Source organism: Tamandua tetradactyla, chromosome 14 (genome assembly GCF_023851605.1).
Source record: "Tamandua tetradactyla isolate mTamTet1 chromosome 14, mTamTet1.pri, whole genome shotgun sequence".
Taxonomy (NCBI): domain Eukaryota; kingdom Metazoa; phylum Chordata; class Mammalia; order Pilosa; family Myrmecophagidae; genus Tamandua; species Tamandua tetradactyla.
This window is the reverse complement of record NC_135340.1, coordinates 47310277-47329958: the sequence shown is the minus strand read 5'-3', so window position 1 is coordinate 47329958 and position 19682 is coordinate 47310277. Positions and strand designations below refer to the sequence as shown.

The following is a 19682-nucleotide window of genomic DNA, read 5'->3' as shown; positions in this document are numbered from 1 at the left end:
CCTTATGGGAGACATGGAGAAAGAACCACCCCTTTGAATCAAGTCAACGCACAGCACTGTGAGAGATCATGATAACTCACTGTTTTAAGCCCTTGAGTTTTGAGATTGTTGGTTATGCAGTCACAGATAACCAGCACATACACTCTGGATTTCTAAAACATGGTTAGCTATAGCTACCAGGCTGTCATCTCCACTTGCAACTACAAATTGCAGAGGCAAAGATTATGCTCCTCTTGCTTACCATTATATCACTAGCAAGTAGCATAGTACCTCAATGATAGGAAGACATTAATGAATACTTAAAGAACAGTTTGAACAACTGTATCTGTGTTAATAAAGTTCTGACTTTAAGAAATAGTCACAGGAAAGCCCATGGGAACCCAAGGAGAGAGTAAAGAGAGGTCAGTACAAATATTCACTCATATGATTAAGTTACATATCACTCTAGGTAGTTGACATGTATCAGCTGATTTCATTGTCACAATAACCTTATGACGTTGGAATTGTCTCTGTCTTTGAGATAAGCGAACTCAGTCTCACTTGATGAAGTAGGTTTCCCAAGATTAGACAGCGAAGGAAGGGATTTGAACCCAGGTTTGTGTATTTCTCAAGTCAGCCCTCTTTTCACTATCATCTCCCAGGAGATGACAGCAGAAACAATGAGAAAACAATGTGAAAGAGATATAAAATCCACCCTTTGAATCCTAACCAGGACGATCTAGCGTCGTTAATTGCTGTCAACATGTTGGAATCCATTTCACCACACGAAGTGCACACCAATTACAAATAATGCCACAGCCATGACTACATCCTGGGAACCATTGCCAGAGGAAGCTTAAGTTTAAGAAAGCAGATGATCACGCACATATATTATGTTAGCAATTAGGCCTAATCATAGAATCATTAAACCAGAGGAAGAAATTAAGGGAAGAACAGTGTTGTCCTGGGAAGAATCGCAATTTCACATAGGTGTTCTATCTACTTGAATACATAACACTCCCCTAGAATCATTATATTCTGATTATTCCACATTTCATTTCTCATTTTACCAAGGAACTGAGATGGTGCAATGAGCTCATTAGGCAGATGGTTTGCTCATTTCAATGAATCATTTAAATGTCAACAAGTTGGTAGATGCTAGGGGACAGAGGAAGTGGTAAATAACAGAGGCCCTAGAGCCTGACTATGAGATGGGATAGGGATATGCTCTCAAGGACCACGGACTCAAGAAACGAAGCACTTAGTCTTTGCTAAATTTAGGAAAGCACACTATATGACTTTGCATATTTCCTACAGTGAGGAAATCACAAACCACTGTTTATCCCTGTTTTAAACAGCTTACGTACTCAGGTACGCAGTTTTAATTTTCAGTAGACAAATGGCATGCATAAAGCAAAACCTGTATTTTCAAAACAGGTAGAAAAAGGTAGATACACTTCTCTATTTAAAAGATTAACAGAATGATTAACTAGTTAAATGATCCCATTCTCTAGCTAGCCTAGCTTACAGACTTTAAAGCGCAAGCTGTTTTTTACAACTGGAAAAGCCTCATTCTCCCATCCGATAGAAAGCAGAGTCTAAGTATTATGGTAATTAACAATTATCAAGGATATTTGAAGTTATTTATTCTAGAGGTGTTTACTGTCATTTTCCCATCGTTTTTGGCCACTGGAACAAGGTTCAGATTCGGTGGATCCCAAGGATCATGTGTTTGCAGTTCAACTTAGTTGCCACTAGATGGTACACTGCTGGTTTTGGTAATCATGACTTATGAGCCATAAAGACATACCATCGTTTTTTTTGGGGGGGGGTGGGGGTGGCAATGGCTCTTTATTTTAATTGATAAAACAACATACAAACATGCCACACATGGTAAGTTGTGTGTTCATCACCATGATCATTTTTTGAACATTTACATCACTCCAGCAAAAGAAATAAAAAAGAAAAAAGAAAAAAACTCATTATACCATACCCCTTACCCCCACCATTGAACACTAGTATTTCAATCTACCCAATTTATTTTAACCTTAGTTCCTTCTATTACTTGTTTATTTTTTATTCATTCTTTTTACTCATCCATATCCTAGATAAAAGGAGCACCAGACACAAGGTTTTCCCAATCACACAGTCATATTGTAAAAGCTATGTCATTATACAATCATCTTCAAGAAACAAGGCTACTGGAACAACAACAAAAAAAACTCTACAGTTTCAGATACTTCTCTCTAGCCACTCTAATATACCATAAACTAAAAAGGGGATATCTCTATAATGCGTAAGAACAACCTCCAGGATAACCTCTGTCTCTCAGCCACTGACACTTTATTTTGTCTCATTTCTTTCTTCTCCCTTTTGGTCAAGAAGGTTTTCTCCATCCCTTGAGGCTGGGTCCCATCTCAACCCAGGATTTCTGTCCCATGTTGCTAGGGAGATTTATGCCCCAGGGAGTCATGTCCTTCGTAGGCAATGAGCTCACTTGCTGTGTTGGCTTAGAAAGATTGGCCACATCTGAGCAACAAAAGAGGTTCTTTGGGGATGAATCTTAGGCCTAATTTTAAGTAGGCATAGCCTATCCTTTGCAGGAATAAGTTTCATAGAGGCAAACCCCAAGTTTGAGGGCTTTGCCTATTGACTTGGTTGTCACAACTGCTTGCTGGAATATCAGAAATTCTTCACATGGGGAAGTTGACTATTTACCACTTTCTCCCCATCCTCCAAGGGTACCTTGCAAATACTTTTTTACTGACTGTCCAAATCAATCTGGGATTTATTGGGGCATCACATTAACCTGCACAAACCAATAAACAAGATTCCATGTACTTACAGTGTTCAACTAAACTGAGCATACAAGTTAAATTAGGAAATGTACTAGCCAAAATATAAATTTTCCACCAAATAAACATCTCTCCCTTCAGTCTGACACAGAAGTTGAAGTTTTAAAATAAGGACATACCATCTTGAATGAATTTTTTAACTCCCTTATATCATTGAGATATAACTGTAGAAATTACAACTATATTTCAAAATAAAATATTGTGATGGCAAAAGAATACAGTCCTGTAAAAAAGTTCCATGCATTTCTGGTACCTTTTAACTTAGGTTAACTCAACGTAACTGATTTTTACTCTATTACATGCCTGTGATCTAAAAAATTGTAATTATAACCAAAAGGAAGCTTCATGTCTCAGAGCAATCTGGCTGATACTCATTGTTTTTGACTTGCTTTTAGAGGAGATGAGCAAGTCAGCATAACATTCCTAGTATTTACAACCTTTCTTTGCAATTAATAATTATTTGCCATTTCAACATGAACTGCTACTATTCGTACCATTGGAAACATAAAACTTTTGTGACTGGCTTTCTGAAAACCCACTCTGAACCATCTGTTAAAATTGTGATAAAATGGCTGAGAATGTAGTGGTAGCAGCTGACACATACAGAGCCGAGCTCGGTGCTAAGAGTTCCACCTCCACTACCTCATTTAGTCCTGAGTTCCTACTAGTGTTGTCACGATTCCTCTAAAGCAAAATGAACTCAGAAGTCACAGGCTATTGTTTTAAAGAATGAAGACGTCTTTCCAGAATTGTACATTATCTGCAAAACTATGTATTTGGCAAAATAACTCCCAGAAGGCAATACAGGTGTTACGTTCTTCCAACAGGAAGAAGACAATAACTGAGCAAGTCAAAGAGAAGTCACGTGACAGCAACAGCAATCAATCACTGATTAAAACGTCACCGACAGTGTAAAGAATCCAAGGAGGAAGTGGTAGCTGGGCCAAAAATTACATAAAGCAATTTATCACAGAAACAACTATTATGCAAGAATGTAGAGTTCAATACTGATTCCATAACATAATTGCCACCAAAATTCTTTACAATGTAAAATTGAAACCGCTGTGGCTGCTTTTGTGGGGAAGACAGGAGGGACCCTTAGCAGGATTAAGTGTCCCTGAGGTTAAGTGATGGTGGGCAAGTATGCTCTTCTTGTGTTTTTCTCACTTAGTCGGACAGAGGAAATTTTAGCACAGTAACAATATTGCATTGAGAGCCACGGACCTTGAGATTGTTACTGAAATCCTCAGACTCGCGTTCCTTATCTGGAATTAGGAATGACAAAGCCAGCCTCAGAGGATTGTATCTAGACGAAATAAAGCACTGGGCTTCGACTGCTCAATTCCAGAAGCCTCTCCCACCCCACATCTGAATGAAAATTTCACAGCAAAGTTTTGAACAATCCAGCGTTTCTCAGAGAGGATGGTGGTTGGTTAATAATAACAGCATTTTATGCAATATTGCTTTCTAGTTTATACGGTGCTTTCACATGCATGTCATCTCACTTAATGTTCATTTCAACACTGTAAAATAGGCATTACTATTCCCGTTTTATAGACAAGGAAACAAAGACTCATAAAAATCTAAAAACCTGCCCAAGGTCACATAGAGACCCTAGGCAGTGAAATTAGGGGTCCAAGCTAGATCTTCTGACTGCAAGCATAGAGCTGTTACTGCCATATGCAGAATACTTAAAATATTTTTTAGCCAAAAAGTGTACATGCGGTCCTGACAGGAGTGTTAAGTTATGAGAACATGGTTCAAAATCATGAATAAAACTTTAGAACTTAGACTAAGAGTAGAAGACTAGAAAAGGCACATGTATTTGTAATATTAATAGATACTGTTAAATTGTCTTCCATAGGGATTGTAACAATTTACACTTTCACGTGCAAACATAGAAGAGAGACCCTTTCCTCACTGCATTGCCCAAACAATTTATCAAACTTTTGTAGTTTTGCCAATCTGAAAGACCAAAACTAGCATCTCAATATAATTCTATTTTGCATTTCTCCCATTTTCAGCAAGATAGGTATTTTTCATATGCTTAACAGCAACTGGTACTTCCTTGTCTGTCACAGTCTAAATTCTTGCCCAACTTTCTATTGGATTGTTGGTAATTTTCTTAAAATATCTAGGAGTTCTTACATATTAGGTAGATTAGTGTTTTGTCTGTGATATGGGTTGCAAGTGTGGAGCTTTGATGTTTACTTTTATTATACTAAGGGAGCATACATTACTTAATCTTTTATTGAGCTTTGTGAATGAAAAATTGATGTTGAATTTTGTTAAGAACATCTCTTTAGCATCTAAAGAGAATATTTGAATTTTCTCCCTAGAGCTATTAATAGTGAATAGATATCAACAGATTTCCTAATATCAATGCCATCTTTACATTCTGGGTATAAGCCTCATTTGGTCATGAAATGTATTATATTTTACTTATGATTTAAAAACTTTAAAGAGAAATTGATTTGTAATTCTTTTTTGCAATCTTTTTCAGGTTTAAAAAATGAGTATTCTTTCATACATAAAAACCAATTTAAAAATTTTTCTTCTTGCATATATATTTTTTTAATTAGTGAGAAAGGAAAAAGAAAAGGAGAGTAATTGAAGAAATAACCTATTGGATGCCTGATAAGAAAGAAAAATTGAGGAAATGAAAGATATGAGAGGGAAGAGATGGGAAGGCAGAAGGAGAGGGGTGTGTGTGTGTATGTGTGTGTGTTAGAGAGAGAGAGAGAGAGAGAGAGAGAGAGAGAGAAAGCACACAAGTAAGTGTGTATCAGAAAGAGCCAGAGAGAGATCAATTGATTTCAAGGGGAAAATGTGAGTTTTTGCAGAAATTTCTGAAAGAAATTCAAACTAACCCTTTCAGAAAAGAGTCTCTCTAATAAATTGCTGATAAATTAACTTTCTCTACCTTCCCAGGATTACTGCTCTGGAACATCAGTAATCCAGAGATCACAACAGATTATCTCAATCTTGGCCATTTGATGATGTCTAGAATACACTTGCTAGTACTACTTTGAAAAGTAATGTGATGTACAGAGACTCATTTTGGCCCCTGCAGAACACATGCACCTCCAACTCTAGTTTTTCCTTCCACGTTCTCCGTAAAAAATTAAGAATGATTTCCTTTCGCAGGTCACACTGTCCAAATTATTGACCTTGTCTGATGTCTATAACCTTAGTGGTTGAATATAATGACTCAAATAGTTTTGTTTCTGTATTCCTGGAGGATGAGTGGAAAAGATTGCCTAATAACCCTCTCTTTTTGTGGTCCTTTTCAATCTAACATGACCTAAATATTTATAAAGAATGGATCATATGCATATGCCCAAAATAGAAAGAAAGATGCTTTGATATTCAAGAGGGTTGACCATAAGATGTACATGATAGACAAAAAAATGCTTATCATCCAACTCTGGCATAATTTACCAATTCTGAAATGATTTGAACAGAAAACCCACAGTGGGGGAGGGGGGAGCCCTTAGGTATTTTACAAGATTCAGGCTGTTTGCTTATTAATTCAAAAAATAATCATTAGTAGCTATCATGGGCCAGGCTGAGCCTCTATTATGCTGGGATGAGAAAGTGAATACAGCATGGCACACCATCCTACTGTTATGGAATATTCAGCTGTTTTATATGATTCTCTGAGCATTCAATATGGGAAATCAGAGTTTTTTTTTTTCAGCTTGGAAAATGTATATTTTTTGACTAAAAAAGTGCTTCTTGATATTAAGAATATCTCTAAGCTCAGCTGGTCAAAGACCTTTAGATGTTGGTTTGATAAACTAGGACTAGCATGGAACACTCAGACTCATTTTGAATTTGTTTCCAATCATGGATGCCAGATAAAATTAATGGAGAATGAGATAAAGCCAAGTGTGGGAGAGTGCTGGTATGAGAGCCAGTTCAGGTTCCAGCTTTCCCTGCCGAAGCTATAAATACAAATGACCAATTTAACAGCATGAAAAGACCACCTACAAGATCTATACCTGGGATCTAATCAGTCGCCCTGCGCCTTCTTTCAATTATAGGAGCCCTGCCATGTTTATGGGGACTTTTAATGTGAGCATCACATTTTTGAAGGCCATATCATTATGCCTATGTTTGATGTGAGGGTGGGAAAACATGGGCTCAAATAATGCCTGCACAGAGTTTCTCTGAATTGAGCTGTAAATCGGAATCAACAAGAGACTAATGTGGAAAAGGAAAACAGCTTAGGTACCATGGAGGCTACAACTCTGAAAAGTGTTGCCATTAAAATTGCCTTTAATTCTGCTGAAGAAGTGAAATTAGTGAAGAATAAGGACCACAATTCTGTCAAATAACACCATTTGAGGGAATTTTGAGAAAGGAAGGATGAACAAAGATGTAAGGACAAAATACATCATCATCACTTGAATGTGGATAGAGGATATGATTTACAAAAGAAAAATTAGAGTGCCACGACTGTTAGAAAAACTGAATTGTGGCTTATGTAAAAAAATAAGCCTCTGACCACGAGTCAATTGAATCATAATGCAGGTGACTTCTCAGACATAAAAAAATACAACCACTTATGACTTCGTGAGTGTTTGTAGGGCCCCTAATAAGAAAGCTAGTTTTCCTGCCAAATATCCTGTGTAAGATGTGCTATGAAAAGACAGGAATAGCTTCTATTAATAATGGTTTTTCTATCACACTCTGAGCTCAGATACTCTGATACTTCAAGAATCTCATTCCACATCACCTTTGGGCTAGGGCTCATTCATTCCTATTACTTAAACTGTTGCCTCTAAAGTCTCCCCCAGGCCTTTCTCATGAGCTTTCTCATCTCTGCCTTTATGTCCAATATGAATAGCCAAGTCAACACGTCCAAAGTTTACTTCGTTGTCTTCCGTCTCAAATTTGGTCTGTCTTATTAGTACCCAGCCAGTTTTCTAAACAAGAAAACTGGGAGGTCCTTCTTTCCTTTGTTTCCTTTATTTTGTGCTTCCCATAGGTTACTCAGTTCTGTAACTCCTAATAGCTTTGCAAATATGTCCTTTCCTTTCTTATTTTTATTATTTATTTTTAATAATTTTAATATTTTATATTTATTGCTTTTTCTAGCTTGTAGCAGATTAAGAACAACTGCTCCAGGGCTTTCTTAGAGGAGCCTGCTGTGACCTGACCCTTGCTTCCTGACAGATAAGTCACTTGTCCTCGAGTCATGACCCTAACCTGAGATTTGATTCCTTTCTTAAGGTACCAGAGGTTTTCAAGGTTCTGAATCTATCCATATTTATCTTTTTTTTTTCTTTTTTCAATAAAAAGAATAAGATTATCAACATGAATGTTTTAAGATGCTAGCCGGTTTGAAAAGAAAGGATAAGGCCGCAAGAGCCTTATCCAAAAGTTTACAATAAAACAGGAGTGACGTTAAAAGACTTAAAATATTAAAAATATTTGAAAGAGAATGTAAAAGTCACAGTCAGAGAAGACCCAGATATGTACATATCAGAACTTCCTACCTATAAAATAATAGTTTTAAAAAATGGAATTAATTACACATGAGCTTCATTTCAAATTAATTTCATGGATGGCCGAAGCAGAATTTTTTTTTTTCAGCTTAAACAATTCAAATTTATTAGCTTATGGTTTTAAATGGAAAAGGATTTCCAAATCAGGCATCAGCAAGGCAATGCTTTCTCCCCAGAGACTAACATTCTGGAGTTGGCTACCAGCGATCCTTGTCTTAGCTTGTCACATGTCAAGGCAGATTGCCATTCCAGTTCTCACTTCTCTTCCAGGTTCCTTTGATGTTCAGATTCTGGCTGCTCCCTCTTTGGCTTTCTTTGTCAGTCCGAGTTTCATTTCTCTTATAGTGGACTCCAGTAATAGGATAAAAACCCAACCTGAGTATGGCGGGCCACACCTAACTAATGTAATTTCATGAAAATGTCCTATTCACAATGGGCTCACACCCACAGGAGCGGTTTAAATTTAAGAATATATATTTCCATGTTACATATGACTCCAGAGGATCTCACACACAGTCTTTTAAGAAAATATATTTTTGCTTTGGAAAAATGCTCACTGCCATTTTGATAATCCTGAGATACTGACAGAAAAAAAATGATTCTGTCCCCAGAATATATAGCTTTTAAAGAATTTAAAACTATAGCTGAAGGCTGTGTTACTGACATTTTCCTAAAAGCATTTTCAGTCAGGTAGCATTTTCAGCCAGGTAGCATTTTCAGTCAGATGATTCCTAAATCATCCCATGCATGCTAACCATCAACCTTAAGAGTCCAAAATAGATTTTTTTTAAAGTTTTGCTGTAAAAACATAAATACAATTCAAAATGTGCCAATTTAATCCATTTCAAATGTACAATTCAATGGCATTAATTACATTAACAATATTGTGCTGTCATAGCCAACATCCATTACCCAACTATATTACATGAGTTCATGTGTCCTCCGTATCTCTATTAGTTGTAAACTTTGGAAAATTACTGGGAAAATCTGTCACATCACTGGTGATCTAATTTAAAAAACGCAGCACAAATAAAATATTTTCTAATGACAATAGTGTTTTAGTGTTATTTATTTAGTAGACGTTTGTCAATATGATTTGATTGTATTTTTCAGTTCTGCATTCTTAGTCACCTTTCATGAACATCTGTATTCTCTTACTACTGAAATTAAAATGTAGTATATGGTGGTGGTGAAGTGGCAGAATTCTCACCTGTCAGGCTGGAGACCCAGGTTTGATTCCCGGTGCCTGCTCATGCCCAAAAAAAAAGGAAAGTAATATATGGTGGTCCTTATCTCAAATAAAATTTAATATGTGTCTTGCAGTCTATAAACATTCTATGATTGATTGAAAATTTATTTCTTCCATTAAAATTATAACAATGCTACAACACTACAAAAGTTTCCATGTATGCTTTAATACAATGATAAAAGTTAAACATAGAAGGAGTAGATCAAGGCAATGTGATTAGCTAACTTAGTATCCTTGATTTACTTGCTCAATTTTCATGGTCTCAGCTTCTTCATTTGACATGTTCATACAAAATATGTCACTTATTAACTAGTGAGGACGAGGTATGGTGCTTTTTTTCTATTTTTTTAAAATATAACAACACACAAGCACGAACATTCTTACCATGTGATCATTCCATTCTCGGTATATCATCAATAACTCACAATATCATTACATAGTTGTATATTCATCACCATGATAATTTCTTAGAACATATACATCAATTGAGAAAAAGAAATTAAAAGAAAAAAGAAAAAAAACTCATACATACCATACCCCTTACCCCTCCCTCTGAATGACTGCTAGTATTTCCATCTACCCAATATATTTTAGCCTTTGTTTCTCCTATTTTTTTCTATTCTCCTTATCACTCCCTTTCATTGATCACTAGCATTTCAATTTACTAAAGTTATTTTAATATTTGTGCCCCTATTATTTATTTATTTTTAATCTGTTTTACTCATCTGTCCATACCGTAGACAAAAGGAGCATAAGACACAAGGTTTTCACAATCACACAGTCACGCTGCGAAAGCTATATCATTATACAATCATCTTCAAGAAACATGGCTACTGGAACACAGCTCTACATTTTCAGGTACCTCCCTCTAGCCTCTCCAATATATCCCAACTAAAAAGGTGATATCTATATAATACATAAGCATAACTTCCAGGATAACCTCTCAACTCTGTTTGAAATCTCTCAGCCACGAAAATTTTATTTTGTCTCATTTCTCTCTTCCCCCTTTTGGTCTAGAAGGTTTTCTCAATCCTTTGATGCTGCATCCCAGTTTATTCTAGGATTTCTGCCCCATGTTGCCAGGAAGGTTTATACCCCCGGGAGTCATGTCTCATATAGAGAGGGGGTGAGCAGTGAGTTTGCTTGTCATGTTGGCTGAGAGAGAGGGTCCACATCTGAGCAAAAAAATTGGTTCTTTGGGGGCGACTTTTAGGCCTAATTTCAAGTAGGTTTAGCCTATCTTTTGCGGGGATAATTTTCATATGAACAAACCCCAAGATTGAGGGCTCGGCTTATTGATTTGGTTGTCCCCACTGCTTGTGAGAATATCAGGAATTCTCCACATGGGGAAGTTGAATTTTCCCCCTTTCTCACCATTCCCCCAAGGGGACTTGGCAAATACTTTTTTATTCACTGTTCGGATCACTCTGAGATTTACTGGGGTATCACTCTGGACAAACCTACAAACTCTCATGCCCTACTCAAAGTTTCAGGTACTTATGGTATTCAGTTAAACTGTCCATATAAGTTATATTAGGAAATGCACTAGTCAAATGATAAATTTTGTACCAATAAACATTTTTTTTGCAAAGCAGAAATTATTAATTGGAGTGGACAAAGAGAAATATTTTATACTTTAATTCAGGCCATTTAAGTTTCATTTATACAATATAATTATAAAGCAATGAGTTTACTTTCATAAGACACATATAAAACCAATCCTATTACATTACATAATAATTAAGTGCTTGTTCTCAAGATGGCAGTTTGCCTGATAGTACTACTTTGATCATATATTAGGCTCAGCAGCGGCCAAGAGAGAATTCTTGAGATGTCCTGCTTTGACACTAAAAACCCCTCATCACTGGGGAGGGAACAATTATGTCCACACTGGGGGTGGGGAGTGGGTGGGGGGTGAGCAACTGGCATGAATGACTCATGGATTGATCATGTCTTTGTCAAATCTCAAGGTGGCTTGCCCATATTTTATGGATTCACCCTAATTAACAGTCTTCTGTGGTTGGTGTGGTACATTGTAGCCTTATTCAATAACAGAAACAGCATGCTTATATACCTCCAAATGTTCTTACATGTATTTCCTCTGGCTCTCCAGCAAAGATAAATGCTCACTCCAACTATTCTGCACTTATTTTTGTTTTACATCGTAAGCTGAACTTGAGAAATCAGAGTAGGAATTACTGCAAAGCATTAAACTTCCATTTTCAGTAACAGTGATTAACAAAAGTGCCTCACTCCTGCCAAAATCATGGAGGAAGGAAAAAATCCTGGTAAAATGTCTAAATAATGTATTGGCTCTCATGTGTATCAGTTCCATCTCCTAACTCGAGAGGACCCATGTGTGCCAAGTGATTGAATGTGTGACATTCACCTGGTCCCAATTTTCCTTCTTGAAAAGGAATGGAAAATACAGCACAAGTTTCCAAGTTGCTATGTTCATAAAGCCAGGAAGGTAATCACTGACCACCTGTCCCAGGCTGCCCATAAATCTGAAAAGCATGAGTGCACAAGCCTTGCATGTACTCCATTTGTCAGTTAACATGTACAGAGGACCCCTGGAGCTCCATGAAGTCTTGGGTCTCCTTGAGTCTTCCCTCAAAAATGTTTACAATAAAACAGGCATGACATAGAAGGATTTAAAAGGTGACAGAAAAGTTATGAGACAACTCCATCTACCCAGAGTATGAGCAGTAGTCCTCACAGAAAGATCCATGGAATGGAGGATATTTCAGGGTACTGTGCATCTGCAGTTGACAAAGCTTCCTACCTTTCTGGAAGAACTCCTCTAGTCTGTCCTTGAAAGGCTGGAGATACTCCCTTGGAGACTCCTTGCACACCACCATCATCTGCTTCTCACTTGCTGTGAAGAGAAGCTCAGAATTAGACAAGAGCATGTATCTGCTGAGCTCCTGCTATGCACCAGGCACTGTGCTAAGCACTTGGGTATCAACAAGAATTCTTATTAATCACTTTTTATCTACATTCTAGGGGGAAAAATGCAAAAATAGAAATAACAACACCCTAAAATAAACAAGCAAAATTAATGAGTTTATTGTACATCTCTCTTCGGGAACAGGGAAAGGAAATGAATTATATTCAACTTTTCTTTTAAAGAGACAGAGAAAGCCTCTAACTTGGGACAAAGTATTCTGCTTGTAATCTCCTCAAAATAAAGAGAGGCAAAACTTCTTAAGGACTAGTCCCAGGGAATTAAATGTCTTGACCCCCTTCAGATTCATGCCCCAAAAGTAAAGCTTGAAATAATTTCTGCAGAAATCGTCTTGCATGGCCAAACTGGCAGCTCCTCAAGTGACACACATACACATAGCCCAGCATGAAACTTAAGGCCAAATGAGGGAGGACTGTATCTGCTCTTCATGCTTCCTGTTCTCCTACCCTTCCTATTTGTATTCTATCAACACACTTGAAATCTTTTTATATGCACTTTGAGACAGAATATCTAGAGTTTATAACAAAATTGCTCATTTAATAATCAAGCCACCTCAAATTGATTAGTCCTGATTTGTCCACATAGAAGACACAATTATCCATAATTCATCATTGCAAAGGACAATTAACCCAGGTAAGAGGCATATTCACCAAGGTTTCTCAATGTGTGTGCCAGGTGATGAAATACACTCAGGAAAGAAAGGTTTCATTTCTCTAGAGCTAGAGCTGAATAACAGTCACTTTTGTCTGTTGACCATGGCCAGAAATTACTGACATGTCCTTGTCCAAGAAAATATATTAAAGCACTGCAATTTCCCCATAAAGAAATCATGAACTTGCCTCAAAAAAGAGAGAATCACAAACTCCAGATCTTGGAGGAATATTCAGAAGCAAAAAGGCAAGGAAGGCATTTAGGAAGAAGAAGGTTAAAAAAGAAGGACTTTATTTATTTTGGGGAATTTCAATCCAATAATTTGGCCTTTTCAAAAGTATCATCTCAGAACGATTACTAGAAACAAAGCAGCAAACATATCAACCCCAAAGCATAGACAAATCAAGAGGCCACCCAAAAGTCCGCCGAAATTAGTCACTTGCTATCTCTCTTTTGAAAAATTGCCAACTAGATTGCTCAAATTCTAGACAATTCTAAGAGACTATAAAACTGTGCTGAAGATGAACGTATGACTTGAGGGAACTCTTTACTGTTTTCTGAGTCAAGTTCAGAATAACCTATACTTTCAGAGGTAACTATAGGGATTTTTTTTCAGGAGACAGGGATGTTAAATCATAGGAGAGGATACCTAAATTCGGGTTTTCTCTTTTGGCATTGTTACCTTCTAGAGATCTTAAATACAGAATATTCTGGAATATCTTTTATTAGCTGTCTTGACAATCATTCCAGTGTTATCTGAGACCCCTGTACATTGGGATGTTAAGACAGTTTTTTGTTTGTTTGTTTAACTGACCTTCCTTTCTGAAGAAATATAAATGTCATTTTAGAAAAAATAGGAAAAAAAAATCCTCAAAACTAGTCAAACAGTCATTTCCAAATATTCCTTTATCCAAATGCTTACCTTTCTTTCATAAGCTTATTTATCTTCTTTACAACAATGACTTTATAAGTTTCCTACTATTTTCAGACTTCCCTTCACCTCTTCCCTTATAGACAGAACTGTGGTCAAATTGGAAGCACTTTTCAAAATAGCGGTGTTTTAGATTAGAGTGGTAGGTAGCAGAGGAGAGAGAAGAGGACGAGAAGAAGGAAGAGAGAAATAGAGGTGATAGATATTTTAAAGGTCGAACCCTCAAGGTTTGCTGATAGAGCACACATAGGGTTCCATGAGAGGGAAAATTAAAGGTTGAGCAATGGGTTCTTGAAGTGTCATTTACTCAGATGATGAATAATGGGAAAGTATTTTTTTTTAATTGTTCTGTTTTTTGTTTTTGTTTTAAGGGAAGGAGATCAAGAGTTAACTTTGAGGCCTGTTAAGTTTGAAATGGTCTTGAGGAACTCACGGAGAGGGATTAGGTTGGACACATGGGTCAGGAGCTCAGGAGAGAATTGGGTGGGAGAGACATATTTGGGAGTTATCTTTATCTAGGTGGTGTATAAAGGCATGGAAGAGGATGTGGTCCCTTTAGAAAAGAGTAATGTTGAGTGCTGAATTGAGCTCAGGACTGAGATAAAGAGTTTCAGAGCTTGAGTAAAAGACGATACACACCATATGCGACAGAAAATGCAAGAGAAGACCATATTTAAAGAAGATGGGCTGTGGTAGAAAGGTGCTAGTAATCCTGTGTGATGTTAACTTTATTCTTTATGAATTATGAGGCAAGATCATCTACTGAGAATGAAGGGGAGGGGATATAAAAGAAGAAAAATCCATTAATGGGTCATTATTGCTAATTTAATTAAATTCAACTCTAGAGGTCTGGGATTTAAGGCCCTTTCCACTTCGGTACCATGCTACCTTTCAGCTTTATTTCCCATATACATTTAAGCAACCGAACCTGGCCATTCAATGTTTCCTAATTATCTCAACCAGCTTTCACAGTTCTATATCTTTATTCACGTGGTTTCTCTGCTCATTCTGTTCTCACCCCATAAACATTTTCCACTGTATCTGATAAGTCCTGTTCATCCTGAAAAATTTCTCTGAGGTTCATCGTCACCATAAAGCCTTCTCCAACCCAAGTTTTTTTCATCCTTCAAACCTCTCTCTAGTATCTTCCGTATAGTGTTTTGTCTTTAATTCCATTTATTTGCATATTCATATTAAATTTTTACTAAACCATAAATTCTTCAAGGGTGTGGAATGGGTCTTAATAATCTCTGATTCTATTTCAACATCATGTACATGGGTAACCAATAAATGTGTGTTCAATGACATTAGTAACCAATGACTGTCACAATAAAATGAAAAAACACACTGGCTGATACATTTAAAAATTTTTCTTCTAATTACAAAATTAACATCTACTTATTAAAACAAATTAAAGAATTTAGAGGTATTTTAGGAAAAATAGATTGCCTTTTCTTACATCATGTCTATAAATTTCAAAATGACAGGTATTTGAATAATACTAAATATTTACATCCAGGAATGTGACATACGTCTTGGTTTTTCTAGTCCTTGTTTTATGTTTTTCAATACAATTTTATAGATTTATCAAAAAGGTTTTTATCTTATGCAGTTTCTCTTAGATAATTTATAATTTTGTCAACTATTTTTTCCATTTGCATTTTCCCTTTATTTCTATTTTCTAACTGGCTATTTTTAGTAAAAAGAAGAGCTATTTATTTTATATTGTTATCTTGTATTTGTTACTAAATTTTGTTACCAGCCCTCATATTTTTTCAATTTTAATGCAATTTTATTGATATATTTATATATTCATATACCATGCAATCATCCAAAGTGTATAACCTATGGTTTACAGTGTCATCGTATAGCTGTGCATTTATCATCAAAATCGACTTTTTTTGCATGTGAAAAATAACATATGTACAAAAAAGCAATAAATTTCAAAGCATAGCACCACAATTAGTTGTAGAACAGATTTCAGAGTTTGACATGGGTTAAAATTTCACAATCTTAGGTTTTTACTTCTAGCTGCTCTAAGACACTACAGACTAAAAGAAATATCCCTGATTCAGCAATCATACTCATTAGTTAAAACTTACTTTCTCTGTGTAACTCCACCAGCACCTTTGATCTTTCTATCCCATTCTTTAGGGGTATTTAGGCTATGGCCATTATAACTTTGCATGTTGGAAGGGGCTGTTGATAACATAGAATGTGGGATGGAACTAGTTGCTGTTCTCAAGAGGCTGACGCCTCTGCATTTCAGGTCTTATCTGGTCTAAGATAGACCATCGGCAAGTTGGAAAGTAACCCTAGTGCGTAGAACTTTGTAGATTCTCATATAATGCCCTAAGTGTTCTTTAGGTTGGCAGGAATGGCTTTGGTCAGGTTTAGCTAACTATGATGGGTAGCAATGTCTAACTAAAGCATGTAAAAGAATGACCTCCAGAGTAGCCTCACAACTCTATTTGAACTCTCTCAGCCACTGATACCTTGTTTCTTACACTTCTTTTCCCCTTTTTGGTCAGGATGGCATTGTCAATCCCATGGTGCCAGGGCCAGGCTCATCCCTGGGAGTTGCATCCCATGTTGCCAGGGAGACATTCATCCCTGGATATCATGTTCCATGTAGGGAGGAGGGTAATGATTTCACTTGCAGAGTTGGACTTAGAGAGAGAGAGGCCATATTTGAGCAGCAAAAGAGATCCTCCAGAAGTAACTCTTAGGCATAACTATAGGTTAGGTTAAGTATCTCTGCTACCTACCTAAACTTCACAAGAGCAAGTCTCAAAATCAATGGCTTCGCCTATTGATTTGGATGTTCCTAATGTCTGACACAGTATCAGGAGTTTCCCCAGTGGTAAAGTTAAATAGTTTGCTGTCTTTTCTCCCACCCTTCAAGGGATTTTGCCAATACTTTTTGATTATCTGCTTAATATGCTTTGGGGTGTATCCAGGCATTACATTAAGCTATACGGGATTAAAGGCTCTCATTCTTATTCTGGGTTCGCTGTGTTTTGGGTTATTCAAATGATCTAACGAGACAAGTTGTATTAGATTATGTGCTACCGAAAATTTAGGTTCTGCACAAAACAAAGCCTTCTTCCTTTGGTCTCATGGAGTAGGTGAAGTTCTAAAATACAGACAATGTCTTCCTTACCCCTGTATTCTGGAGGACCTTAATCCCAATCTGATCAGCTTCACAGCCCTAATATTTCTATTTTTACTTTCTGGTTGCAAGTTTCAAGTCTTTAGGCATTATACACCTAAACTCTGCTCTTCATAACAGAATTTTGTTCATTTAGCTATCCTTTGTGTAAATTATATATGCGTTCTACTGGCAATACAATTCAATTTAAATTAAAAATTAAGTATTCCTCAAACACACTGCATCTTCACCAACAATTTCACTGCATCATTTTTATGAGATTCTGTTTCCGCCATGGAGTTGAATGGACCACTGAGTGGAGAACTCTGCCTAGTAGCAAAGAAAAGGTCAGGCAATGATAGTTAAATGACACACATGGTGCTTAGCCAATCATGAAGAGGTAATTTATCTTAGGAGAAAGCAAAGTCAAGGGAATCAGTATGTGGACTGAGATGTCATCATCAGATTTCGTTTACTTGTCCCCAAACTTCTCCAGAGAGTGATACGCATCTGGCCAAAGTATCAAATTTCCTCATCTTAACTAAATTCTAATGTGCGAAATGTGGAGATAAAATTAATACCACTAATCCAGAGTCAGAGTGGGCTTTCCAAGGACAGTATGTACTCCTCACGTCTTCTCTTTCCTCCCTTTCCTGCAGAGAGGTGCTAAGAGGTGCTAAGATCATCCTCTTCACTCTGCAAATATTGTGATTAGTTCCAAGCTGATCTGAAAGGGCTTGATGTATTGAGGATCCATGGAAACGTCCACCACTTCATCCTGTGAGGTATAAGCAATGCAGCAAGGATGATCATCCTGATTGTGTCATTCTGGAAGCAGGCGTTCAGTCAAAAACACTCTGGAAGATGTCTTTGTTGAAGAATCAGTAATTCTTAATGAAATTTCATAGCCACATAAACTTATTTGATGATATACAGCTAGGATACTGAGAATATATGTAAGCCATAGTTAGACAAAAGCTGGAATTTCTCACAAGATGGGAGAATCCTTTATATTCTTTAACTATATCTCAACTAAATCCAAACATCAACAATTTCATTTATAAAGAACTATTTTTTGTGAACACAAATAAAATAAGGTGAGGCATGTGTGCACCTAGGTAACAGGGATATAACTGAAACCATGAACAATAAATTCCCCCAGATTCCTTCTTCCTAGCCAAAGCCAAGTCTAAGGCAGAGTTTATTTTCCCAGTAACAAAAGCAAATCTTCCACTTTGGCTTGAATTTAAAGGGTAGATCAGAGAAAGGGTGGATCAGAGCAGGCTGAGGTGATCAAGTCTTTGGGGTGCTCATTAAAGCTCCTCCAATTTTACAAGGCCATATAGTGGGGTGGCGAGGAGCTTGTGCCTGGGCTCAGGTTGTGACTGCTTCTTCTCAGGTGGTTGTGACCTTGGCCTGTGGCTGGTGGGTGCCTTGTAGGCATGACAGGAGAGTGCAGTGAGTGCTTTGCTGAATGCCTGGGCACTAACTAGCATGTTCATAAATATAATTTGTTACTTTCATGGATTAATAACTTGGTGAGAAAAACACATCATAGCCAGAATGGCAAGAGAGCCACAACTGGGGATTATTTGCCATAGATGATGTGCATGATGTTTATGGAAATATGCCTCACTACAAATCTGTTCAGAACATAGAAATGATGGTTTCATACCCTTGTTGACGTTTCACCACCCTATGAGAGAATTCACTGAAGAACGTAGGGGAACTCCTGTTGAAAGGTGAACCAAAATGTGACGTAAGTCTCCCAGGTCTGCGAGCCTCACAGTTCCAAAATTAGAAACTAAAACTAGTACAAATATGAGCAAGCTCCACTTCTGTGCTTGGTGGTCCTCTCTGAGACCAGGACTCTTATGTGGCCTGTTAGCATCAAACTTCATGCAATCAAAAGAGTGCGCCAACTCCAGCTACTTTATCATAGCTGCGTGCTCCAGTGGCCAGGCAGCTCACCCTATTCTGACTTATTAGCTAGAATGATCCTGAGATGCTTTCTAGCAGACAAATGGGAGAACTGAAGACTAATTTAGGATGATGCCAGAGACCGGTGGTACAGAAAGGAAAGAGGTCATAGATAAATCCATAAATGTAGTTTATTGACCAACCAGTAGACTCAAATACAATATTGCTAGATCCTCAAGATTGCTTCAGACACAGGCTGAACCACAAGTTTTCTTTTCTCTCTACACATTTTTTGATGGCATTAAATATTTACAAATTCCTGAAATTAGCTAATAATGAGTGATCATTGCAATAGATGTAGAGAGAGAGAGATCAAGTATTAAAAACAAGCACATAATGAAATGTCAGGGACTTAATTGGGAACATACTCATTTATAGGTTAAGCATTTGGGTAACATTTTAGTG

General features: G+C 37.0%; 1 protein-coding gene across 7 annotated transcripts in view; it reads right to left on the bottom strand.

Annotated features, from left to right (window-relative positions):
- The window catches only part of FMN1 (formin 1), a 439238-nt gene that overhangs the window by 97688 nt on the left and 321868 nt on the right, over nt 1–19682 (bottom strand). For all 7 annotated transcript variants that reach the window (XM_077127364.1, XM_077127363.1, XM_077127362.1 and 4 more), the window contains one exon: nt 12382–12474. In XM_077127364.1, coding sequence (XP_076983479.1) covers nt 12382–12474 — 93 coding nt within the window. The remainder of the gene's footprint in view (nt 1–12381; nt 12475–19682) is intronic.